The sequence below is a fragment of the Battus philenor genome, unplaced genomic scaffold, assembly GCF_028537555.1.
Source record: "Battus philenor isolate CCGP_79_NKW_IND1 unplaced genomic scaffold, ilBatPhil1.0.hap1 SCAF_29, whole genome shotgun sequence".
In the NCBI taxonomy this organism is placed as follows: domain Eukaryota; kingdom Metazoa; phylum Arthropoda; class Insecta; order Lepidoptera; family Papilionidae; genus Battus; species Battus philenor.
This window is the reverse complement of record NW_027181692.1, coordinates 4145322-4172508: the sequence shown is the minus strand read 5'-3', so window position 1 is coordinate 4172508 and position 27187 is coordinate 4145322. Positions and strand designations below refer to the sequence as shown.

The window sequence follows — 27187 nt, the reverse complement described above, 5'->3', positions numbered from 1 at the left end:
TAAGAAACTCGCAATCATAAATGGGGTCGTGAATGACAAAAGTTTAAGAAACCCTGCTCTAGAGATATCTTTGGGGGAGGCCTAAACCAAGCAGGGAGCATCTGAGGACTAAAACAACAACGACACTTATTGATAGTGAAATATATTTATTTTCTGTTACAACAATAAAAGAAAATTTTAAGACCACGTCTACGTTCTCTGCATAACCAAACTTGTTATTGAAGTACGTCATTTAAATGTTTAGAACAAAAATGTTATAAAATCCATTTTAAATTTAGAACGATGTCATCTATAAAACAGCGAAACTGTTACGTGATTATTGCATTCCTTATATTTTATTTCGACCACCTTAAACTGGTTGTATTAAAAATATTGCAACACAAAACGACAAACAAACTGCAAATGATATAAATAACGACCATAATAGAATTAAAACGCTGCGATACAGTTGCGGATGTCTACTGTCTTTTTATGATTATTGAAAAAACCAAACACGTCATCTGAAATTTTGTTAATCAACAAACTTAAAAACTCCTTACAAAATTATTCGACGATTTTATTGCTGTTGACTTGCTTGAAATGATTTGAAAAGACCTCCAAACGGAAGAACTTGTACCAGCATACCATAATATTTCATATTTTGTGCCGTTTACCATCAGTCGAATGCCTCCTTAGTCGGTTGAATTAGACTGTTACCAAAACCGCTGTACCTTGTATTTTGAAAGCGCGACGAGTTAGCAGCGGAAGAGGAAGCGGGAAAGCTTTAACGCCGCGAACTTCACAGCGAACTTTCGAGAAGGAACTTCTGTCTCCCCTTCATCTGACCGCGCCTATACTTATGGCGCGGTACAGCGGTTTCGGTAGCACTGAACCTTATAATCCTGCAGCGGCCACATAAGGTACGTATCTACCTCACAACTTTTACCGCAGATCACTTCGAGGAAGCTTGCCATTTTGGCAAAGCACGCCGCTCCTGTCCCGATTGTAAACATTTGTGGTGTAAAAACTTAAACTAAGTAAAAAAATAGCTCATTTGCTGTCAATCAATGTCTGAAATAATTGATAACGTCATGACAGTATTAAGTCTCTGTGAGAGAGGACTCTGTGTTTGGCACTAATCGGTGTAACATAACTCCTGAAGATGCCCCGTGGAGGGGGTGAAACACGTGTTGAGTGATTTGGCGGTGGCGGTTGTGTGATTCGCATTGTTTGCCGCATACGCATTTATCAGCGGGCTGATACTGTGCACTTTATTGTGCACGACTACCATTGCATGTGCGGAAGTGGCTAAATATTGGTCCTTTTCTTACTTAGGATGGACTTTCGCGAGGTAACGCCTGATTCCATTAAATGCTTTAAAAACTTTTTGCTGACAAATGAGCAATACATTTACACCTTTAAAGTTTTAACATCCATCACCAATCACCGATACCAATTTATTAAAAAAATAAAAAGAGTTTATGATGACCTTCGAAAATATACATTGTTATTCATTCTCAGCACACCTCTATACCTTATCTGTCTATCCGTAACTAATCAATAATTACCACAATGTTATCAAGCGGAGTGATAACGAATGCCCACCACACACAGGACTTGTGCAACTGGATTCGTAAAAAGAATGCGAGGAAACTGTGTTCCGTGACACATAGTCGCCTAGTGTAGTGCTGAGACATGTGTTTCAAGTGATTATTTAACATTACAAGTGCAAAGTGATTCAGTATAAGTTTATGGTTTAAAAATCTAGGTAGTAAACTGCTCTAACTGATACAGTAAGGTTATTTGTGAAAGTGATCTCAAAAATAAACCGTCTTTATTGGTTCTTCTCAGAGTAAGGCGCATTTGAAACCATCATAACTTTAAATTGAACGATGCCATTATAGCAAAGTTCAATTTGATTCTACTGTCTATAGATTTGCGCTTTTATGGTATTCTTTTCACGAGTTACACAAATAGTCACTATAAATGTTCGTAAAGAAAACAATATTAATAAATTTAATTTAAAAAAAACACCATCTACCACAATCCATAATTGAATATTATTAATATCTTTTTTGTGAATGACATATTTTAAGATTCGAAAACAAAATCCACGTTTGCGAAAACAGAAACAGATTATGTAACAGTTTACTATAACCCCAACTAGGTTTTTTTTATTAATTCTAATTTGGATCGCTAAAGTTTTCTTTTACAATATTTTTTTTTGCTTTTACTAAGCGCAGACAGTTGGGAGAGGGTTGCCGCTATTTGATACGGATCTTTATTCTCCCAGCTGTGAGGCACGACAGCGTTTTATAATTTTTACAATTTTTCTTACACAATTTTCTCTTATGGGTAAATACAGCTAAAATTTTATTAACAATAAAATTTGTAAGTTTTACTCAATTATATATTAGTTGGTACCCCAAACTAGGTTTCGTTTGGGTTGTATATATTAGATTAGATGGTTGTTGTATATTAGATCATTTCAAATTGATCATTATAAATTTAACACTGTATTGAATTTATGTTCGCGGATACTTAAAATTAAAAAGAAGGAATAATACGAATTATATATAACCAGCAGTTAAAAGTTTAGATATGTAACATATAGACAGCCGATCCAAAAAATCTGCCCCCGCTAGTGTAACCTTTCTGTTAAAAATGTATATTGTGAGATAACCCGATCATTCTAGAAGCGCCGCTGATGTTACTTTCGCCACTTCACCCATCGCTACTGCTTTCCTAAGTGTTAGTATTAGCAAGGTAATAGCAACTTACCAAGTCGAGATTCGGCTCTATGAGGCACGATAGAGATGGTATACTGAATATTAAATACCAGCCCAAGCTGAGGTCCCAAATCGTACAGCCTAAACGTTCTAATTGATGGCCTCCGAAGCAGATAATGCAAGTGATGTCCGAGCCTTTGTGGGGTCTCTCTAAGTTACGTAAACAAGGTTAAGGCTAAGCGCCTTCTGTGTAATGCCTTATCAAGTCCGCAGAATCTGATAACGCCATTATGTGTAAAGATACAGGCCGAAAAAAATTCCTTTATACCGTGTAATATGAAATAGCATTTACAGCAGTGACCTCTGTGACCTCTCTGACGTGTTACATACGATATAGAAATTCTTATGCACTACTGTTTGAAACTTTCTACAAGCGACTTTTGATATGGTCATTACGTTTACCGTTGTTTTAAAATCAAAATCAATTACAGAATTTAAATAAAAATCACAAAACTTTCTATTGAATCGAAAAGAATTAGACATGGCAATTACAATTACGAAACAAACTTTATGTGTAAATAACAGGAAATTAATCCAATTAAGAGCGAAAGTTTGGTGATAAGCACTCGTAAAAATATATTAATAATTTAATATCGTAGTAAAGTAAATGGATGAATTTCACCTTTTTATGCCAGAAATATTAAAATAAATAATCAAATACATAAAATGATTACGTAAATATACACAAATATCCATATAACGACGTTTACTAAAAGTTTTTTCAACAAGAACTTCGTTTTGTTAAAATCCAAATAAAACGAACTATTTATGTTAAAATCATTCACGTTTTTATATCAAATAATACTTGATAATTACCTAAACGTTATCTTTACGTGTACATGTATGTAAACATGTCGTGTTCTTTTATCAATATTTTTAATCACATTTTGCCAAAAAGTTGTGTCCATTTCATAAAAGAATTTGCTTCGTAATACTAAAATCGAATCAAAAGGCTTTTCACAAACCTTTGACGTAAAAAGAATATGGCAACAGAAAAGTAACAACTGGCTTTCGTGATATTACGCCATAAGGAAAATGATTTTGCTATTAATAATTTCGGTTTCCTTTACTATTGGGCACAGAACTCCCACAAAGATTTCCAATAAGCCGGTTGGAAGCGGCCTGCATCCAGTGTCTTCTGTCGATCACCTTATGAGTGGATGACCCACTCTGCACTTGCCGGTTGGTGGTCTCTATACCAGAACCTTAAAGATTCAACCATTATCTTTTCCGAGCATAGCCATCAATATATCAAATTGAGCAACAGTGAGCTTGTTGATGAGGAACGAACTTTAAGATGCAGTTTTCATTTTGCACATCGATGTTAATCTTTATATAGATACGGTAGTATGACCACACGATATATGCACCAATAAAATTACGAGCAATCAAATAAAGTGTCGCCTTATCCATTAATAAGAATACGTAATCGAAGATAACACCTTATCGCTGATTAATTTTGAATTTCAAATGGAATCGGTCGGACATAGTTCCTTGTTGAAGTTCTTCGTGAAAGATACGTAAGTAATTTTTATTAATTTATTTTTATACTTTAACTTACGTCACGTAAGGTATACGGGCTCCTGGTAGACAAAAACGTTTCAATATGCTACATAAAAAGTGTTTAGAATTAAAAACATGAAAAAGAATACTATATGAAAATTCTATAATGGCATCTAGAGGAACCAAAGTGCGACTCTATTGGTAACCTTTTACCATTAGTACCAAGCCTGCCAGTAGCAAACCTTTACTCTTAGTAAGAATATCTAATATAACAAGCCAAGGTTCAAGAGGGTGCCCTCAAATTTAGCTTGAGGTCTGGATGAACTGCGTTCAGTGCTTTTATATCTGTATGACGTCAAATAAGTTAACAGACTAGTAGGATTTTTGACAATGTTGCAATAGATAAAATTCCCACATCAGCAATATCATTTATGCTCCGTAACGCCCACTGTTGGAGGTAGTCCGCTCCTAGAGGTTTACAGAAGAATCTATAGCAAAGCACTAAAAAAATATTACTGCTAATGTCTGGCAGTAAACGAAACAGAAATCTTGTTTTCATTAAATATTAAGACACAAAATCAGTAAATAAAGTGATCACTCTGAAATACTGTTCATTTATTTATATATTTAATTATCTATAATACGACTTTGGATAGTACGAAGTAGAGGAAGCTAAATCGAAATAATTCCATGTAAGTTATTAACATAACAAAAGGCATAATAGTTTACTTAAGTTAAAATAAGTGCTGTTTGTTTTTTTTTTATTTAGAAACATGTCCGAAACTGCCAACATAAAGTCGGAGGTACCAGGCGAACATAACATAAGGGAAGACAATGAAAGTTTGATACCAAATCAAAATGAACCTTTGAGCCTGGATGGAAAAGGTCAAAGTTCAAAGGAAGATGTAGCCGATATTCAACCTTTAGACATTGGGATGACGAGCGAAATTGCATCAACCGAAGACTACACATTGGATCCGGTGATAACCATAACTAAGCAAGAAGCGACCTTTAGTAAAGGCGACATGAAACTGCAGAAAGTGACCGTCACGGAGGACATCTCGGTAAGATATCAACATTTGTTCAAAAAACAAACAACGCCGGGCAAAACTATTGTGACCACCGTACAGAAGTTAGATTATAAATACTAATTTGAATAAATGTGAAATATTAGATTGTCTTTTATTTGTGCAGGACGTTTTACAACAGCTTAAAAAAGAAACATAATATTATTTAGCAACAGCGCCATCTAGCGTCAACGAAGATAAACATCATTATAATCATTATTACAAACATTATTGGTTATTTAAATTCTACGTCTCATTTTTTATCTTCTACTAAATAGGTAAACGTATTAGTTTTTAATGGTGTATTGTCACAATAATGTAATTTTAACTATAATAAAGATTTTTGAAAATGCTACATATATTATGAATTGACGATAGATGGCGCAGTAATACACTTTACACAATATATTTATTTTAAAATGAATTCGTAACGAGGAATGTTTTGTTTCGAATAGAAAGATGCCAAATTAAAGCCAATGTGGACATAACACAGCAAGAATAAATTAAACTCAACCGGAGCCTGGGGTCTAGTTTGTTTAAGTTCACACCCTAAAATAATTAACAGATTTTATTATTTCACAGTTTTCACAGTAAATTAGTAGCTTTCCTTACTCACATGTCATACATTTAATTGTCGGATAATAAGTGTTAATAAAACCTTATTAATTTAAAACTTAAAGCATAAAAGAATACTCTATCAGACAACTATATAAGAGATGAAAGCTTGTTGAAAGCAACTGAATGTAGTATTAGAACATTATACAGCTTCTTTAGTTTTTTTTGGTAGTAAGGATAATTAAACGAGTAGACACCAACGTAGCTCGAAAAATAGTTCGTCTGAAGATGCTGTTGAGGGCGAAGTGTTCTCGTGTGGCGACTGGGAGCCGGTAGACCATACGTGGGCAGGCATCCCACTAAGTGGACCAACGGCATAGGTCATGGGAAGGCAGTGCAAAACCGGTCATTATGATGTTCTTTAGAGGAAGCTTTTCAGTAAGCGTAATCAGCTGAAATAAAAGGAAAGATAATAACAGTGACATTCATGTTCAATATAAAAACATTTTTAAAAGTGGAATTTTAATTTTAAATGTAAATTATTATTCAATTGTATAAAATCTTTACTCTTTAACCACCTACATAAGAAAGTGAACATAGGAATAAATTAATAAAATAATTTGAATCGTTTTATTTTTTGAATTGTGCATATATTATTACACTATTAACTACATAAACATTTTCAACTGTGTTTTGATATAAATATACAATTTAAAACATATTCGAACATCTCTATATTACAGCAAATATCTTCAGTTGGAGGAAAACAAGAGAACATCAATCGTCGCTTAACCTATGAAGTACACGCGGATATATCGGACTCTACCGACGTGGAAGCGACGAAGATGGACACAAGTCATGTATCTCCACATAAAGAAGGTAAATGGAAATAAATTTAGGCAGATGATATTAACCTGTGGTTGCCTAGTGGTAAGGAATGAGGCTTGTGATTGTAGGTCGCGAGTTCAATTCCCGGGATGCAATGTTAGATAATTTAAACTTTCTGCATTAATTAAATAGGATTACCACTGCTTACAAACAAGCTTCCAAAGGATGTACAGCACCGTCTTCTGCATGCCATAATACCACGATTCAATGCCAACCAGCCTGCTTTATGTAGCGATTATGGTATATCCTCCCATAGATAATTTTTTGGGGAAGCCTGTGCCTTAGTGGGTATCCTGCGGCTATGATAATGGTGGTGGTGGTGATGAACTTGTAGCTTCGTGTTCTTCTGTAGCTTCTTGTTAATGTTGACCTATTGTCTCGTATGATGTTGGTGCTGTTAGCCTTGCGGCTCTTACAGCTTCATCCGAATTCAGTTCACGGAACGGAGGGGTCCGTGAACTTAAAAACTTTACAAGGTTTGAGTTTCGGAACTCGCATCAGTGCTCGGTGGACAGACGTCGAAGACGGAGGGAAGTGGCCGCGAGATAGAAGCAGCGGGGCAGCCCAGCCAGCCCTCGAGGACATAAATCCAGCGCGACCTTGCTGGCCGGCAGAATCTACGACTAGCGCGCATGTCTGGTCAGTGTTGCTGAGGTGTACTGCGTGAGGAGTTAGGTGATGACGGCAGCGTGGACCACTCGGCAATCTAAGGGAGGATACTGATCTTACATCGGATCGCCCACGCTGTTCGCGGCGGCGGCGCCGGAAGGCCGGCGCAAAGAAATGTGCGATTTCATCTTTTTTCGTAGCGATGCCATCGATGTTAAAGTAGGCGACAGCAATGAAGGAGGGTTTGATTCGACCTTTAAACTCAAGCATGGCGACGACAAACAAGAGTCCAAAGAGTGCGGATCAGTGTCTGTGTACGTGTGAGGAAAGGCTTCCGGCAAGTCTTCCTCAATGGCCCTATAATAAGGTGCTCATACTCGGCTGATACGAATAGCTAGCTTAGCTCCTTTAGCGGCTTTAAAGTTTGCCGCAAAGTCTAGTATTTCACGAGTGTTAAACTCGTGAAAGGAAAGCACCGAGGAACGCGAGATCTTGCGCGTCATTGGCAGGCAATGGCCATAACGGACGCCGGCAATCGGTTGCCGAGGGCATTTTAGCCCCTGTGCGTAATGTTGACCGCACCTCCGCTAGCACTTATAATGAGCGCAGAGACTCTCAACAGCGCGATGCAAACTTTAGTCGCGTCTACTGTGGCGCCATCTGTCATTTATCCGTTTCATTGCCGCCGCCGCCGCGAAGCGATCGACGGACACGTGGGTAAGAGCTCGTTGCTAAGCAACGCGTGTTTGAGTGGCGCGCGATATGCACGCCACAAACTTAAACACTTTAGTTCGGTTGTGTGTTCTCAAAACGTTATTAGCTAATAAATAAAAGAGACGGCATTACATTTTATATTTTTAACTTCTTTTAACTTTTTTATTTGGATTATTTGACTCCAAATTATTATGCATTCTGAATCAAGAAATGCTTCATGACACACCATTGTTTACAAATCTATAACTTTTTTGTAACGTTAAATGTAAATGTTTGGTAAATATAAAAAATAAATAAAAGGTATATACCCACATAATTTTTTTTTTCATATAAAATTAAGTGGAAATATGCTGATGATATCGACGTATTGTTATTTTCAGGTCTATAATTGATATGTGCGTTCTTAAGAAAAGAACACTAGCGTAGCACATCGTCTCGATCACTTAAATCACTTGAGTCCAAATATTTCACACAGCAAGTGCCTTACTGTTTAAAAGCAACACTGGCTGGAACTTCGGTGGAATGATTACCTGTGTTGATTAGAAGAGTCCAATCTCTCTGGACTTTTAAAGCTGCATGATTTATAAATGTCTTGGAATTGTCCTATGTAATATTTGTTTTTCCTTTTTTATAACATTCGGAGTCATTTTAGTTTTCATATACTGTAATATTTCATATAGGTACATTGTTACGTATTTATATATTATCAGTTTATTTTACATTACCAGCTACTTCTTTCTTTATTTACGTAATTATGCTCTTTTCGTATCATTCGATTAAAGAAAAAATAAAAAATGAGTTTTATAGAGAAGCTATTCCATTACAACTCCAATCCATCCAAAGATTGTCTGTAAGAAATCGCGGAAGGAGAAGAGACCGACAAATATACTTCTGTATTGTAATTGTAATATTTAAATTTTATATTTATATCATGTACAATAAAATGATAAATAAATAAAACCATAACTTCTTGCACATAGTATGTATATATTGGATTTATTTTTCTATTATATATTTATAATAATAGTTGTTCAACACGTTTGTAAGCTAAAAAATATATGCATAAATAAAATAGGTAAATAAAACGAATACCGTTGCGAATGAAAAATTGAATAAAGCGATTAATTTCTAAATATTTAAAAAAATCATTTGCAGTAATATAGTATGTTTAGTAGTTCCTTTATATCACTTATTAGTAATTTATTTTTTCTTTGAATTAGTCACCGTGTATGGCGTAGACCACCTCCAGGGTATCATGCATCCGTCTTTTATTTTGTTCATCCAGAACCTTCTTGGATTTCCGAAATATCACCTCTCCGTCATTTTTATGGCCGACCAACTTTTCTTTTGCCAACTGTAGTAGTGTCCTCCTTTTTTCTTTACAACGCATTACGTGCCCAGCCCATCGCCCAACGTTGGTAATGCGTTTAATTTTTTTTGACTCTTCTTAATCCGAGTATGCTCGTCACCATCTTTCCGTGGCAAAGGGTAGTCATGGTATAACACACGTATGAAACATAATATTTTTTAGATTTCTGCTTCCTTTCAGAATTTCATAAAATGTCCAGAACTTCCTCCAAGTTTATACGTCTTTCTGTCACGTGTTCATAATTCGTTGTTGTAAATTATCATTATTTTTCCGAAAATATATATAATTAAATCAAGTCCATGTTTTCCTCCAACCGTTTTTTGTCTTCTATGGCAAGGCTGCAGATAAATACGACCAAACTAAAATAGTGACAAATAGCAACCAAATTTCAAGTATTGTAATAAACTTAAATAATTAGTAAATATGCTACAAAAAGTGGCAAAATTAAACATTTAGTTTTTGTTACAATATGCAATGTAATTAGTTTTCTGACGAAATTGTTACAATATTTTCTTTTTACTTTTATGATCAATTTGGTACCTATACAAAACGGTTTCTTTAACAGTTAGTTTTACACCTTCAAGCTGGATATGAATCAGTGACCTATGGATAGCAATAAAATTTTAATCTCCAAAAAGTACAGGTAATTGACAACGGTATTTTACAAAAAAAATAAGAAAGACATGTGACATCTGTCACACCGAATTGAGTTGTGGTTTGAGAGTAGAAGAGAATGTTTTTCGCAATAGTGTAAAGATTACTATTTGATTTCTATACCTTTCAGTTGATAATACAATCAACTTATAATTTCAGAACTAGCTTTTTATTATCATTATTTAACTCGTGTTTAATATATTAGTAGAAAATATTTATTTTGAATAGAATTACACAGATTAAACTCTGCGAATAGTCTTTTCGTCTAATATCTCATAGTTATTTAAGACAAAGCTCACTGTCGCTCAGCGAGTTATGCAAAGAGCTTTTTCCGAGATCTCTACAGGACCGTAGAAGAACGTAAGTAACTATCTTAGCCCGGTTGATTGAAAAGTTGAAGTGGGAATGAAGACAGTTGGTTACAAACGTGGACAGATGACCCTGTGAATGCTGACGATGGATGGAGGTCCCACAGTCCAAGTGGTCTTATTGAAAATTTTTGAAAGAGGCTTAAATCCAACAGAGGATTTCCTAAGGCTGAAACGATGATGTCTTCATAAAATATTAAATGTTACATCAGAACGAACGCCAATCGTCATGAAAAATAAAGTCTGTTTTCATAAATGTTAACATAGTTAAAAGTAGTTTCTTTTTACAATATTGTGTTATTTAAATAAAAATTCACATTTATTTTCGCCTTCTTGTTGTTCAAGATCTCTCAACTTTTCATAAAATATTTTTATTAAATTCATATGGTCGAGACCATACTACTTTTACTGATGTTTACAAAAAATACATAATGTGTTTATCTCCAAGAATACACTTAAATATAATCAGTATTATTATCTATTTTGAGTGAAGTAAACTCGGAAGGATATTGATACGTAAATATACATTCTCCGGATTGCCGATATAAAGTCGAGCACTTTATCTCTACTGAAATTATTCAATAAGAAGTAGATTAGCAAGATATAATAATGTATGTCATAATAAAATTAAGATAATTATATTTTCAGATAAAGAAGCTACAGATTCGAGAAAAAATACAAAGATCCCCATGGCGAGGTTGAGGAAAACAATAGATAGAGTTAAGACGGAGATGAAACAGAAACGTACCGGCGAAAAGCAAGATAATGTAAATAGCTTTAATCTTATACTATATTTTGCAACTGAACATATATATATATATATATGTACATATATTCCTAAAAGGATCATTCGTGCATGCATAAAGCAATAAACTTTTTTATTATCATTTACAGACACTCTTAAGCTACAGCCGAAAATCATCGATACCAAGGCTAAAAGATTGTAAGACAACTCCGCCAAATGAAACTAGTACGCACATAAAAGATGATGTTTCTACGAGCTCAAAAGCTGATGATGAATTTGACAAAATTTTTCAAGAAATGAGTCCTACTGATGACACATCATTAGATTTTATAAGTAACATTGAAAATGTGAATCAAATAGAAAGCAAATTTGAGGAAATAATACACAACTACGAGGAGAAAAAAACTCATCCAGTAAATGTCGAAAAAGTTAAGCAATCCAAAATCCCATTGCTGAAACGCAAAAGCGAACATGACATTGAAATACCAGCAGATAAATTTAAATCTACACTCAAAAAGAGTCAATCGTTTGATACAACTAAAACCCAAACAAATAATCACAATCGTACACGTTTAAGTGAAAAAACAAGAATTAGCGCTGAAGAAAAAAGTGAAAGTTTTCATAAGAGTAAAAAAACTACTGAACACTTTCAAACTAACAGTGAAGATGTAAACAACGTCTCAGTTACAATAAAAACTGAAGCAACTAGCAATGAAATTAACAGAAGTATATCGAGAAATCAAAATGCAGTGTTAACACAAGATTCATATGTAGTAACAAAAACACATATCCAAAATCTAAAAGGAGGAGAAATCATAGAGACCGTTGAAGATTTGGATTCTGCTTTCGATTTCGCAACAACCGAAGACAATGTTTTAGTAAATGATTCCGCAGAATTAATAGCGGATGATAAAGAGGTTCTGACACAGGAAACGTCTATTTCTGAAAGTTTGAATCAGTATATCAAAATTGACAAAGAGACCGTATCAAAAATATATAAAATTGATTTTACTGAAAACAATTTTGACTCTTTAGAATTGTCATTGAAAACAGACGATGTTACTAAGGGAATTGAAACTCCGGTTGAATTTTTAGATGAAAATCAAAATATTGAAACGAATGATGCAATATCTAATTTTCAGATCGATGTTTCACTGCCAAACGATACTATTACTGAAACAAAGGTTACTTTATCAAATCAAGAAACATCGACTAGTACGAAAATATTAAATAATCATTTTGAGGAACAAGTGATTACAAGTAATAGTAGCTTTAAACAAGATATTTCAGAGTCAACTAACTTAAGAGCAACAACGCGTTTAGAGAGTAAATATTTATATGAAAAGCAGGAAACGACAGATGAAAGTAAAGAAATAACTGCAGCACCTGCAGAGACAGTATTCGAAAATATTACAAAGGCAACTATCCCAATCACAACAAACATTGACTTATCAAGCCATGACTCCCATATAACAAGTGATAGTAATGAACAAACGACTGAAGCGTCGATAAAAGATAATCTAAATAATGCCAAACGAGAAATAATCTTACACGATGGACACGAGGATAAATCCAAGATATATTCTGAAGTATTCTCCAAAATATCTGCCACTCAAAATAAGCAATTTGGAAAGAAAGAAGAAGTACAAGTTAGCACCAAAATAGATGTAAGCAAGAAAGATGAACTTAACCTTGAAAATACTATGGAAGAGGATATACCTATACTAAGAGGCAAAGTTAACAGAATTATTCGCAGGATAAGCTCCATCGATAATACAAAGGATACAAAGTTAGATAAAGATAAATTTGAAGAAACGCCAAACAAAAAGTCTATTTTAACGAAAATTGCAATGTTTGAGGTAAATGAATTATTGAAAAATCATAAGTGTGCGTAGTTTACTTTCTTGTTGTCTGCTTTATTTGTCGTGTATAGCAAATCAACCCAGTATTATTCTCAAGAGGAGCGGTGGAATATCATATACGGTTTGCTGCGTAATAAATGTTTTAGCTGTAGCTCATTAGTTATTGCAATTACGAGCCGGCCGAGATGTTCCTTTCCATATTACTATTCGTCGAACACGTATTTTTGTTTCATGTCGGTCTAAAATCTACAATTTTTAACATTCAAATAGCGACCACCACGGTTTTCTTGATTAAAAATCAATTTTCAGTTGTAAATTGTATAATATGGTCATTTATTCAAAACGGTAAATTAACACATGTCGTCTACAGCGACATACTCTAAGATTAAAAACTAGAGGAAAAAGAGGAAAAGAGAGTCACCCTCTGTTCTTAGTACGGTTTTTTAAAAATATCGCTGGGATATGTCACAAATAATGAGAACATTACAATGAAAAAGGATATAATTTCTTACTTACAAATTTCAAAACCGCTATATGCTACTTTAAGTCCAAAACAGCTGTTCTCTGATCATAAGGTAAAATAGATATACCATAGTGTGTATGCAATCTTTATAGGGTAGGGTTTATACGCGACGTATGTTCAGCTTTAAATCATTCCTTGCATATATATGTAAACTGCTTTATCATAATACGAAATTTGTATAATTCGTTTTGGATTTCATACAAGGAAAATAATTGATATTAAAAATTAATTCTACTCAATATATATGTAGTACAGTTTTATAGCAAATATCGATTTTCGAATACAATTTCAAATTTCAGCGTGATGAACCAAATGAACCGTTGCCAAAAACAAAAATATCAAAACTTCATTACGAACATCCGCCGACACTTCGACAAACAAGCACAGAATTAAGGAGACCCAAAGTGGTAAATGAATTATTGAAGGAACCAAGTACCGAAAAACCAGTACCGGGAACAAATAAAAGCTCAGACCAAAGGAACGCATTGACTCATCATCAAACTATTATAGATGAAAATAACTTCAATACTATAAATAGCGAGCATAATCAGATAATAGTAAAAGACTCTTATAGCGGGACAAAATTAGGAGAATCTAACTACAAATGTGTTAAAGACGCTGTCAATGAAATTGAAACTATTAAAACGGCTGAATATAATAACTTTGTAAAGTTTAAGAAAAATGAAGAAAACACTACACAAAGAAATAGTATAAAGAATACAAACATACTTGATTCTCAAAAGATTAATGAAATTACTGGTATCGAAAACAATGTTTTTGACAATCAAAGTATATCCCAAATCGAAGTCACACATAACGGTAAAAATAAATATATTAGTGAAATAGGATCATACGTAAAAATCTATCGAAATAATGATGCAGATAATGTAACTACACGAAAATATGTGACCATGCCTAGCGTAAATTTAAGATATGGTAACCAACATGAAGAATTTATGGAGAAAACCGTTGAAAGTAATTTTAACACATCAAATGCAAAATCTATTGATGTTATATCGTATAAAAATGACAGTCACAGTACCAAAATTAAAATTGAAGAACCCGAAGAAAGTGTTGTTGTAGACAATATATCAGTTACGGAAATTTCATTGGGACCAAATATAAATTCACAATCTTTACGTAGTAATGACGTTTGTAAAAGTGAAACAATAGAAAAATATAAAAAAGATGAATACAGCAGATTAAAAACGAGAGAAGAGTTAAGGAGTAAAAGAATGACGTCGGTTGTTGAATTAGATTTATGTGACGCAATAAAGGGAAAAGTTCAAGAGATGGTAATGAGAATTAACAACATGGAGAGAATAGAACAGAAGAAGAAAGAATTTATAAATGCGAAGGAAAAACCAAGGAAGAGGTCAGTGTCGGAGAAGATTGCGCTATTTGAGGTAAGTGCAATTTATTTACTTTTTTAGATTAAAAAACGCTTATAAATTATCTTCAGTAATCATTCCAGAGTTATACATGATTTTATCTATTTAGGACAAACGTTAATTTACCTAATATCCGTTTTTGTCGTTTTACATAATAATACTAAAAAGGATTTCGAGAGTAATGGGATATTTAATTTTAGTTCACTGATGGTGCCAATATTATAAAAGTGAAATTTTTTATCACGCGCAAATGTTCGCCCTGCTGTGTTCCAATTTTTGTTTACGGGATGTATACATCAAAATTAGACGGAGAATTTGTTCGAGTAATAACTGTTCAGTGGAATATCTAAAGGTTTATTTCGTAGAAACATTTCCATGTCCCATGTGGAAACTTAAGAGTAGAAAAGTGAACAATACAATTCATAAAATTATTTCGTATCTCCGGGTCAATGGTTCGTACTAATGGAAGGCATCCTGAAGTAGGTAACCGCGTGTGAGAGAATTTTCTTTTCCTAAGAGAAGAAAAACTTCGATGACATGTGATGCAACTGTGCTGTGGTTACAATTGAGAATTTTGTTTATCGCTGCCTTCGACTACCATATCACCATCATAAAGAATTATTGTGTCGTAGAATTGGTCGGTTTCTTTGTTTATTAATTTATTAATATAATGTCTGAACCTGTCAGGAATGAAACTCAGTCGAAACGTTCTGTCACTAATATACTACAAGAAGTCAATACAGTCCAGTGAATCATTGCATAACTTTAGAATATACTTTCTTTTAATGGAATCAGGCGTTACCTCGCGGAAGTCCATCCTAAGTAAGAAAAGGACCAATATTTAGCCACTTCCGCACATGCAGTGGTAGTCGTGCAACAAAGCGCACCGCCCGCCAGCCCGCTGATAAATGCGTATGCGGCAAACAATGCGAATCACACAACCGCCACCACCAAATTACTCAACACGTGTTTCACCCCTCCACGGGGCATCTTCATGAGTTATGTTACACACTCTGTGTTTGGCACTGGCCTACAAGAGCCCACAACAAATTCAGATAGATTTTTTTTGTGATTACTTTCAAAATGTTCTTTACACAATAGCTAACGAAATTTATTTCCAACCTTTATAATCATATTAACTTGTTATTAATAATATAAATAAAAGTGAAAATTCTCATTACAGTTTTATTATTGTTAACATATACGAATGTCAGACTTGACTTTTATTAAGGGTTTATATATATATATATATATATATTCAATATCTTATTAATAAACAGATACTTATTATATGAGATGACAGTCGTAGTTGTTTTAGTCCATAAACGCCGACTGCAAGGTATAAACCTCACTAAAAGATATCTATGGAGGATGTACTATAATCGCCACGCTTGGCAGGCAGGTTGGCGATTGCAATGTGGTATTACGGTACGCAGTACTTGTTTGTGTGCAGTAGCAATCCTATATAAGTAATACACAGTGTGAATTATATAAGGTTGTGTCATAGGAATCGAACTCGCGACCAGCGATCGCAAGTCTCATTCCTCTGCCGCTCGGCTACCACTGCTCAAGATAACAGTGTCCTTGTCCAAATAAATTTAAATATAAGTTCATATTAATAGATCTTTGGTCAAACATTACTAATCATTAAGTTAAAAGCATAATTAATAAATTACGAATAGATCTGTTTCGTATCGCATTGAATAATATATTTATAGATTACATTTTATTTATATTAAGAACTAGCTGATCAGACTGACATCCTGCTCTCTAAATTTATGTGTCGGTCGTGATCCGAAAGAAAATAATAGTCAAAAGTTACTTTAGAGTGATCATTTAATTTATTGACTAAATATATTAATTCAAAGATTACTTACAAAAAAATATTTTAAATCACGGCTGTCGTAATTTAAATATATTTTCGTTGTAATGCTTTATAGTACAAGATATTTTTTGTTTGATTACATTCTAGTACGAAATGTTTTAGTTGGGATCGACGACATATTTTTATAAATACATCCCGTATTTATAAAACTAATTTGTATGAAAAACCAAAAGCGTCATACGATTTTCTTCGCAATTTCTCAATTTTTTCTATTCTTATCCACTGCTTAAGCTCGATAGTTGGACATTGAAAAATCACTCAAGTCTGTAGTATATGCGATTTTAATGCTCAAAACAAGATAATGCGACTCATACGTTTTAATAGGTACCCTAAATTGGTCCCCTATTTCAACCCATGACATCGATATAAGTAAAAGTCGTCTGAGAAGAGATTCACGTCTCCTTCCAACAACCAAGATGATATCAATTAGTACAATATGTCTGTGTTTGATGTGAGGGGTGGTCGTTAGTACGGATCCCTCGTCCCGTAATAGATAATTCGATGTAAAGAAAAACACTTGCCGGATAGTAAACTTATAATATAATATCGCAGAACAAGAAATCCCAATATGAGTTACAAGTATTTCCTTTGTTGAACAGCGGTTGAAGCGACACGTCCGCTCGGTAGCGCGGCGCGTCAGAGAGAGGTCGAGATGTACCGAGTGTAAGAGGGCATGTCGAAAACAGATGCGTTCACAGATAATAAATTTGGGTGCGTTCTAATGAACGCCACAGATGTAAGCCGCGAGACCTGAGTTCGACCAGACTTTAAAAGCTAAAAAGTCTAACAGCATCCTATACCAGTTGAATTTATAGCCAACCATAACACAACACAAGGCTACTAATGCTGAATGATTAGTACCAAACGGCCCGTATACATAAAGTAAACGAATTTATTCTTTAAGTGACACATCTTTTAAATAAATAAAAAATGAAGCAAGTCGTAATGTGGTCTATCAATACAGTTTCGTTTTTTCACATCTTCGTCAAGACATTACAGATTTTCTTATCAATACAATATGTTTCAAAATCGCGAGGAAAATAGTGAAAACCGCAATTTTATTTTCTCGCACAAACCGTACTGTAAATAAAAACCACGTGTTTCTAGACTTTAAGCATTTAAATTAAAACCAAAAAATACTGCGTTGGGATGTGATCAAATAAAATACGTAACGAAATAAATTCTCGGTTATAATTAAAATAATAAAATGTATTCGCATCATTATCAACACCATCATTTTAGCCAGTGGAAGTCCGCGACTGGACATAGGCCTCCCCCATAGATTTTCAATAGGAAGCGGGAGCGGGAGCGGAAGCTGTCTGTAATCAGCGTTTTGAAACGCCCTTAATATGCCGCTGTGCTTGCCGGTCCACGTATGGCCCCAACGGCTACTTAGCGCGCTTTATAGCCTTCCAATGGCTACTTTATGTTAGTAATCGTGTTATATTATTAAGAGATTAAATCAACAAATAAAGTGAACACTTTGAACTACGTTTTATCTATTTATCTTTTCTTTAAGACTACGCCAACCCAATAATTTGACAATCCGGAATCTGTCGCTGCAACTGGTCGTAAATAAACGTATGATGTGAAACGTATGATGATATTATAACAATTTGAAATGTGTTTAAAATTGGAAAAAACTTTCGTTTCGTACTTTCGTGTTGACGATAGTTTATAGTCTCATGAGATGTTTTTGCTGTTAGCCTTGCGGCTTTTACAGCTTCATCGGAAACGAGTTCACGGAACGGGGGGGTCTGTGAACTATGTAAAATTAAAGGATTCGGGTTTCCGAAACTGCACGAGCACTCGGCGGTAGGACGAGGAAGTCACAGCAAGGTAGTGGCCGCAAGATAGCAGCGGGGCTCACCCAGCCTGCCCCCCCGAAGACACAAACCCCGCGCGACCCAGTCGGCCGGCAGAACTCGCGGCTAACGCGCTTAAAACAGTCTAGTCAGTGTTACTGATCGTGTGCTGAATGAGGAGTCAAGTGTGGACGGCAGCGTGGACCACTCGGCAATCTATGGAAGGATACTGATCCTACCACGGATCGCCCACGCTGTTCGCGGCGGCGGCGTCGGGAGGCCATCGCCGTTTACGTAACAGACGGTGGGAAGTGTTGTGAATGATTTTTGAGCATCGCATGGGTTTTTTTTTATCGTGCGGCGAGCGGTCGCCAGTGTCTGAAGCGTGCGGTGTGTGGTGAGTGGATTGTGGAAACCCTGCGAAGGGATCTATAAGGACGTCTTTAGGACGCCTTTAGAGGCGTGCTTTGTGTGCGGGCGCAGGTATACGGAGCGTCGCTTTCCGGGAACAATAGACGACCGTACGAATCTGGACACCGTATATGGTTAGCCCCCGTTGCCGGGCATTGTATTTTTCGAACTTTCACTAGTTGATTGTTTGAATGCAGATGCAGTTAAGAAATTCCTATCTTTTTTTTTATGGTGGGGGAAATCTTCTGGTATTCAAGATGCACTGCCTCTGGGGGGAGGACAGAGGTATGTAGGATTCCTACCCACTAAAACCCCCCCCGGTGGTCGCCCTCTGCGCTAAACGGGGGACCGCGGTATCTCCCGGTCAGGGATCGCCACGCGGTCTTCTCTCGCGCCTTGCTATTTTTCGATAGCCCGTCGTGGTACTATCACGATGGTTCGAGACCACGTCGGACCATCGTCCGCCTCAGAGTCGCCGGAGCAAGAAATTCCTATCTAAGTTAAGACGTTCTCTACAGTAGCTAACTGTCCTAGCAACAATTAGCCCACGCGGGGGCCAGGGTAGTCGAGACACGAGTCCCGCTCTGAATTGGGAATGCGACAGCGTGTGTCCTATGAGCGGGCGGTGAACCGGAGAGTGCGGCACTTTTCACGGACCAAACTGTTGCGCTAGCGACAGGCTAGCGGTGTAGTCGACCGGGTTGGGCACGAGCGGGCAGCGCTGGTCGCGAAAGGAGCGCGGATGAAGCTTGCTATCGATACGAGCTGTCAAAGCGGACTGTCCGTGTGACGATAGTTCTTATTTAACACGTACATTAACTAATTTGTATCATTAAGATAAGGAACGTCATTAGTTAACTGCTACGGATGAGTCGGTGTATAGTGTTCATACGCGCATCGTCGTTGTCTTCATCTACCTGACGGTTTCCTTGGTAAGTTACCTATACATTTTTTAACAAAAATTTATTATTGTTTGTTATAAATATATACTTCACTGTAACAGTAAGGACTAAAGTCTTATTTGTTTCACAATCTAACATAAATTTGATTCCAATGATTAAAGGAGATACTTTTAACGTTTTAATTGTTTCCTAAGAGCTCGTGTGCGTTAGATGTTCATTGTTTTATTATTCCGACAAATGAAAATTTGGTTCAGTTAACAACAAACTTGAATCGGAAACTTGCTTAAAATGTAATTGTTAACATTTGTTACCACAAATAAACTATCAATCCAAGGCAAATAAAATTTAGCATTTTATACCGATCTGGTGCCGTATTTATGCGATCGAAGACGAACTCGGACTAATGTCTCTCCCACTGTCGTTTATTGACAAGCTCACAGTCTTTCAATGAACCATGAATATGGCTATATTCTAGATTCCTCTTCCAGATCAGGAATGAGAAAATCCTTAACGAACGAATATGGTCGACATTAACCAGAGGTTTGGCAAATTCAAGTGGCAGTAATCAAGCTACATAGCGCGTAGAACGTAACGGTAGAGTTTTAAGATTCTGAAGTAGAGATTCCGTACCGGTAAATGTAGTGTAAGACGTTCTTCCACAGAACGATCTTATGAAGGCCAGTTTCGGTTCTATCATGTCCAACTATGGACGTGTTACATCAGAAATGATAATGATGGTGTCGTATTTAAGTAACGTAATATGTAATGCTATTAGTATTCCACATATAAAAATATGAGAGAATATAAAACAGGAGAGATATAAGTACTGCTTGTTACTGTGTATCTAAAAGCCCGCTGGGAACAATATTACAAGTCTTGTTGTCCCATTAATAGCGTATTGGTAATGTAACTTGCCTGGTGGACATGGATTCTAAAAGGTAGAGTCATCTTGAAATATATCGGAGTTGATAGCAAAAAGGTTTTATTTGATACGGTTTTGTAGACTGTTCTATTTTTTATCTATAAATGTTTTTTTTTTTTTTGTTAATTAGCGTTTGTATCAGAGTCCTGTTTATAGTCACGGGTACAAAACATACTCCGGCGCGGAATATCTAAAATAGCACAGTGTGAGGGAGAGGCAAAAAATATTCTCAATTAAGTTACCAGGGTCCCTCACACCATGGATGACCGTTGAGGTAGTTTTAATGGATAGGAACCACACGTAATTGTCATCCACGAGAAGGCAGAACGTCTTTACGTTTGTAAGGTGTAACCCAGGAATTAAAAAAAAACATACTTCTTGACAGTAATAAAAATCAACATTAAGTATTTCAACGGAATAGGAACTTACCGACCATTTATGCGAATACCCTCATTTGAGTGTCTAGAGTGAAAGGACCTCAGAGAGACCTTAGCTTGAATTGTTTCCTCACTCATAAGGATTTCGTTTCAAAGTATTCATTTATACACTATTATTCAATTGTCATATAGTCATTTATTGTAAAAACCTTTTAACAAGTCAGATACAAGCAAAACGAAGGTTGATTCAATAAATACAATTAAGAAAAGCGCCACCTAACGTAAGCATATGTAAACTAAGAAAATGTATACAGTATTTTTAATAACAGTGAAAAGAAATTTATTTATTAATAAACGAATGTTGCCTAACATATAGACTTATTGTAAATAAGGATTTGTATCCTTTTATGCTATTTACATTGAACCTAAATACATTAAATTGAATGATTTGTTAAGAAATTTTAACGCAGTCTTGTCTGTTTGTTGTCAGCGATGGCCGACCCGTGCGCTCTTAACACATCGAAGATGTTTTTAAATTTTTTGTTCCTTGTGTTTCTGGTTTTTGTGAGTATAATATTTTATAAGCACTCTTAACTATTTTCAACAGTCTTAGATGTATAAAAGTCTCTCTGGATTTTTAGAGTGAATTTAAAACAAACTCTTTGACGAGATAAGAGCTTACATTGTAAAGCTTTGTTTTTTTACGGCACTACATTGTAATTATAAAGGAAGTTTCCCTAAGTTCGCCTTATTCTGCGTTCTTTTCAACCTACGTATGAGTTTGAAAGTTTATTGCCTAATATATAATAAACTATATAAATAAATAAGCTAGCTTAATAAAACGGACCATATTAATTTTGCATTTATTAGCATTAGATCTTACTAATGTATAATAATCTAATATATAAAATTCTCGTGTCACGGTGTTCGAACTTGAACTCCTCCGAAACGGCTTGACCGATTTTTACTAAATTTTACATGCGTATTCAGTATGTCTGAGAATCGGCTACTATCTATTTTCCATACCCCTAAGTGATAAGGGTGGTCCACCCCTAAATTTTATTTTTAATTTTTTAGACAATTTTTTTGGTTTTTATTTTATTATGATACAGCATACAAAAATACATACAAACCTAAATTTTCACCCCTCTATGATCAACCCTTATCTTACATTTGTTAATTAAAAACTTTAATTTTTTTGGCAAAACAACGTTTGCGGGATCAGCTAGTATTTAATAAATATACAGAAGAGTTTTTGTTTGCACCAGGGCATTTACAATAAATCATGTAGGTTCCAACACGGTACATTTTTTTAATCCGATTCGCAAAACTGTTGTTCGTTAACCAAATAATTATTAAATACGTCTTATAAATTACTTTCACAATTATTTTTACAATACACGTAAACGCTGTTTAAGTAAAAATATCTAATGAAGTTGTTTATAAACCTATTTTAAATAAAGCCTTATAATCATTTAATTATTAACGGCTTATGATTTAAAGAGTAACAAGCGGCAAAATCCAGCCAACTCACCCAGTGAATTGTGGTGGATATAGGATTATATTCCGAAGTCACGTTGCCGAAATCTGTTGTAACGACCTGAGCAGAGAGTATTGAGATGTTAAATAAATCGGAGTTCTTAATACGTATTATCTTTATTAGCTTTCTCCACTGCGAATATGACGCAGGATAAGAAAGTGAACCTGTTATTGATAGGGTTCAAGACAACGGAACAGTCGGGTGAGGGACAAATGTTGTTTGCTCACAGCCACTTACAGGGTTCGATTGCTTTTACTAAAAATGTTGTCAATATATAATTACATTCGTACATCAATTATTTGTGATAATTAATAAACAAATTAAAAAATATTAGTTCACATACACATAAAGAACAACACATAATATAAAGAAATTTAACATTTACCCGTGATAAAATTTAAAGCTTATATAAAAGTAAGAGGTGTTCGGTGGTTGTGCATATATATATATATATATATATATATATATATATATATATATATATATATATATATATATATATATAAGTTTGCCACTGTACACATACAAGTTTCTAGAAGATGGGCAACAGCATCCTCTGCATCCCATAATACCAAACTGCGATCGCCAACCCGCCTGCCAAGCATGGCGATTATTTTATATCTCCCTATAGATGTCTCGGGCTGATATGACATATAGACGATTTATAACAGAAAAAAATGTAAAATTTGGGTTATAATATCTTATATATACAAAACAAGAACTTGACAGGAAACTCTACAGTTATCACTGTAGAGTTTCCTGTCAAGTTCTTGTCGATAGATCAACATTCTGAACTTGGCCGCAGTCTATATATAAATTTATAACATGTATAAAATGTCTTAAATGAAATGTCTTTTTGTAGACGCTTAGCAAAGCTTATTAGAAAGAATAAATATTTATTACATTATTTGTATTATTTTAATAAATTATTATAGATACATAAAACTAAGATATTTTATCTGTTTAGCATAGAAAAGAAAATAGAAATAAATGATTTGGAAAGAATAAAACATACGCAGTTCGTTAAAAAGTATATATTATTTATATACAGGCAACGCCAAATGGCAAGCATGTACATCCAGTTTAAACTTTATGATTATAAAACATGTTATTTTTGCCATGACAAATGATATTGTTTATTTAAAATTAATTAATTCAACATGTAATTGGATTTCATTGTATTTATACATTGTTGATATATTATTGAAAGATATAATTAACATTACTTTGTTGCTATATTTACGACGGGTTTATATAATAATATTATAATTGTTTTTAATGTATTTAATGATATTTGCTTATTTCACCTACCTACTACGTAGCCTGTATTCAGTGTTTATCGACAACCTCAAAAATGTTTTTAGATAAATAAATAGAAAGCTCAATTTTTTTAAACTATTCGCCTAATTTATATTAAACAGTAAGAGAATGTTATTATGTAGCCAAATTCCGCGTTGGTATTTCGTAGTATTACCAAATGTAGCTCAGCGGTAGAAGACTGAGACATACGATCTATGTCGCTAGTTCGTTTCCCGAGATTCAATCTTATACAGGGTGTCCGGTAATGAATGGATAACCTTGAAATGTCTTATAGTACAACTTATGTCCGTTTTGAAAAAAATACGAAACATAATATATCACAAGTAGTACCTTTGACCTACTACTACTTTTTTTTAAAGAAAAGTCGATTTTTATTATCTTATTTTACTGTCTTGAACACTATGACCAAAAATGAATGATTTCTATTGGTTTTTTGTTATTTTATTATTATACACTAACTGTGCTAATAGATATAAAGTAAACAGTATGAATAGCTTTTATTTTAAAAAATTCGCAAATTAATTTATTTCTGAAAAACATGCAAAAAATATTATTTAAGCGAAGTTCAAACCTCTTGGGTATGAAAAAAATGTATGAATGGGTGGCCAATAATTTTAAAATAATGTCGGTTTCATGTAGATTTTATAATGGTATAATTCATAAATGTATCTTCCATAAAAAGTGACTTATTGCCATTAATGTAGAAAAGGAGAAAATTTGACTAAGTAACAAAATTTGTAATATGGGAACATTTTTTAAATTGAATTGTCTCTGATCATTGGGGATTAATAAAAACACATCAGGAGTTGATCATACATGAAAACAGCTATTTTTAAACAAATTGAAACCAAATTTAGTATTAGATTTAGAAAAAAATGGACTTTTCTTTAAAAAAAATATATCAAAGGTACTACTTGTGATATATTATGTTTCGTATTTTTTTCAAAACGGACATAAGTTGTACTATAAGACATTTCAAGGTTATCCATTCATTACCGGACACCCTGTATAATTTACACTTCATGCTTTAATTAACATATATAGGATTGCCACTGGGCAGCAGCCTTCCCTGCGTACTATAATACCACACTGATCGCTAAACCGCCTGCCATCCGTGGTGGCTATGTTAATCCCGCTATAAATATCTCTGGGCAAAGCCCATGATCTGTAACGTCGACGATCACGATCGAACCTTGGACTCGACCGCTAGGGAGTGTACCGCTGAGTAATTGTCATCTCCATCAAAAGATATGCCGATAAAGACGACAGGGTTATTTTCGTCTCGTACTTTACAAGCTTATCTCGCAGTATGCGACCTACTTTTCCGTCGGAAGGTAACCTAGTGATATTCATTGTATATATCCAAGTTATATAACTCGGTAACTAAGTTATTACCGGTAAGAAAATACTTATGTTAGAAATTTAAAAAAAATATTTACATTTTGGTACAATACGTAATACGTGTTTGTGATAAAACACAAACGTAAGTAGAGATGTTCTTATATATCTTTATTAGCATTATAACAAACCAATTCATAGGACAGAAACGTCTTATTGTAAAGAAAACAGGCAGTAAACAACCACGAGTTCCTTACGAGATTGGTGTCTGGTGGTGGTGGCTTCAAGAGTTTTTGGGTCTCAGGGTTTACGATTCTCTTCGAAGTTTGTTTACAGATAAATTTTCACTTGCCGCCAATAAATCATTTACTGGCGGCAAGGTAAGGATTTTTTTAACTCTCGGAGTAAGTGTAACCACATGCGAAAGAAATTTCTCAAAACTTAAATTAAATAATCTTGCAATAATGTCAATAGAACATGAACTGGTCGGCACTATTGATTTTGAAAATGTGATTAATGACTTTGCAGACCAAAAATCGAGGAATGTTCGTTTTTAAATTTTCCCAATAAATTTTATTAAGATCTAATGTTATTTTATATATATTTATTATTATTTTGAACCAAATTATATTATATATTAACTACATTCTGTTCTGAATTTTGAAATTATTTAGACTCTTTGGGGGGGGGGGGGGGGTACCAAGCCCCAATCTGCCCCAGGCCACACGCCACTGAGCTACGCCACTGTGTAAATGTGTGGTACACCGTATTCAAGAATCATTTAAAGATCAAAATATCTTGTCAGGTGCTCTTTTAAAGAGAAAAGGTGTCGCCGATGTCATCTACCTCGCCAATTCGTATGCCTCCATTAGGATTATTTTTATGTAAAAGTTCATTGCATAATAAACCAACAAATTTCCTTTTTCTAAATCGGGGGTTTTCGATGAAGTCAATTCGGGGGACCATGATGGAACATGCGACCCCCCGTTTACGATGGAGGAGCTCCGATGGTCCGTATCGACCTTCAACGCCAAGAAGGCACCTGGCTCTGACGGACTCACCGCGGACATCTGCCGTGCGGCCGTCGCCGTGGACCCCGTTCTGTACCTCGCGCTCTCCAACCGGTGTCTCGCGCTTTCCCACTTCCCCACGAGATGGAAGGAGGCAGTGGTCGTAGCGTTGCGGAAGCCGGACAAGGAGGACTACACGCACCCGAAATCCTACAGGCCCATCGGACTCTTGCCGATTCTCGGCAAGGTCCTTGAGAAAATGATGGTCCGTAGGATCCGGTGGTACACTGCACCGTATATCAGTAGCCACCAATACGGCTTCATGCCGCAGAGGTGTACCGAAGACTCCCTGTATGACCTGATCCAGCATCTGCGAACCCGGCTGAAGGAGAAGGAGATCGCAGTGCTGGTATCATTGGACATAGAGGGAGCCTTCGATAACGCCTGGTGGCCTGCTATACGGTGCAGACTGGCAGAGACTCGCTGCCCCGCGAATCTGCGGCGTCTTGTTGACAGCTATTTTAGCGATCGCAAGGTGTCCGTACGGTACGCGGGGGCAGAGTGGGCCAGAGAGACCACCAAGGGGTGCGTGCAGGGATCCGTAGGCGGCCCAACCTTCTGGACCCTCCTCATCAACCCTCTCCTGGAGGAGGTGGCAAAG

At 35.3% G+C, this 27187-nt stretch overlaps 1 protein-coding gene across 1 annotated transcript in view; it reads left to right on the top strand.

Moving 5' to 3' along the window:
- Nucleotides 1–4070: 4070 nt before the first annotated feature.
- Nucleotides 4071–27187, top strand: part of LOC137926111 (uncharacterized) — a 37405-nt gene continuing 14288 nt past the window's right edge. The window contains exons 1-6 of the mRNA XM_068769639.1: nucleotides 4071–4288; nucleotides 5041–5413; nucleotides 6637–6772; nucleotides 11144–11262; nucleotides 11390–13099; nucleotides 13925–15031. Of these exons, the coding sequence (XP_068625740.1) occupies nucleotides 4239–4288; nucleotides 5041–5413; nucleotides 6637–6772; nucleotides 11144–11262; nucleotides 11390–13099; nucleotides 13925–15031 (3495 nt within the window). The 5' untranslated portion in view covers nucleotides 4071–4238. The remainder of the gene's footprint in view (nucleotides 4289–5040; nucleotides 5414–6636; nucleotides 6773–11143; nucleotides 11263–11389; nucleotides 13100–13924; nucleotides 15032–27187) is intronic.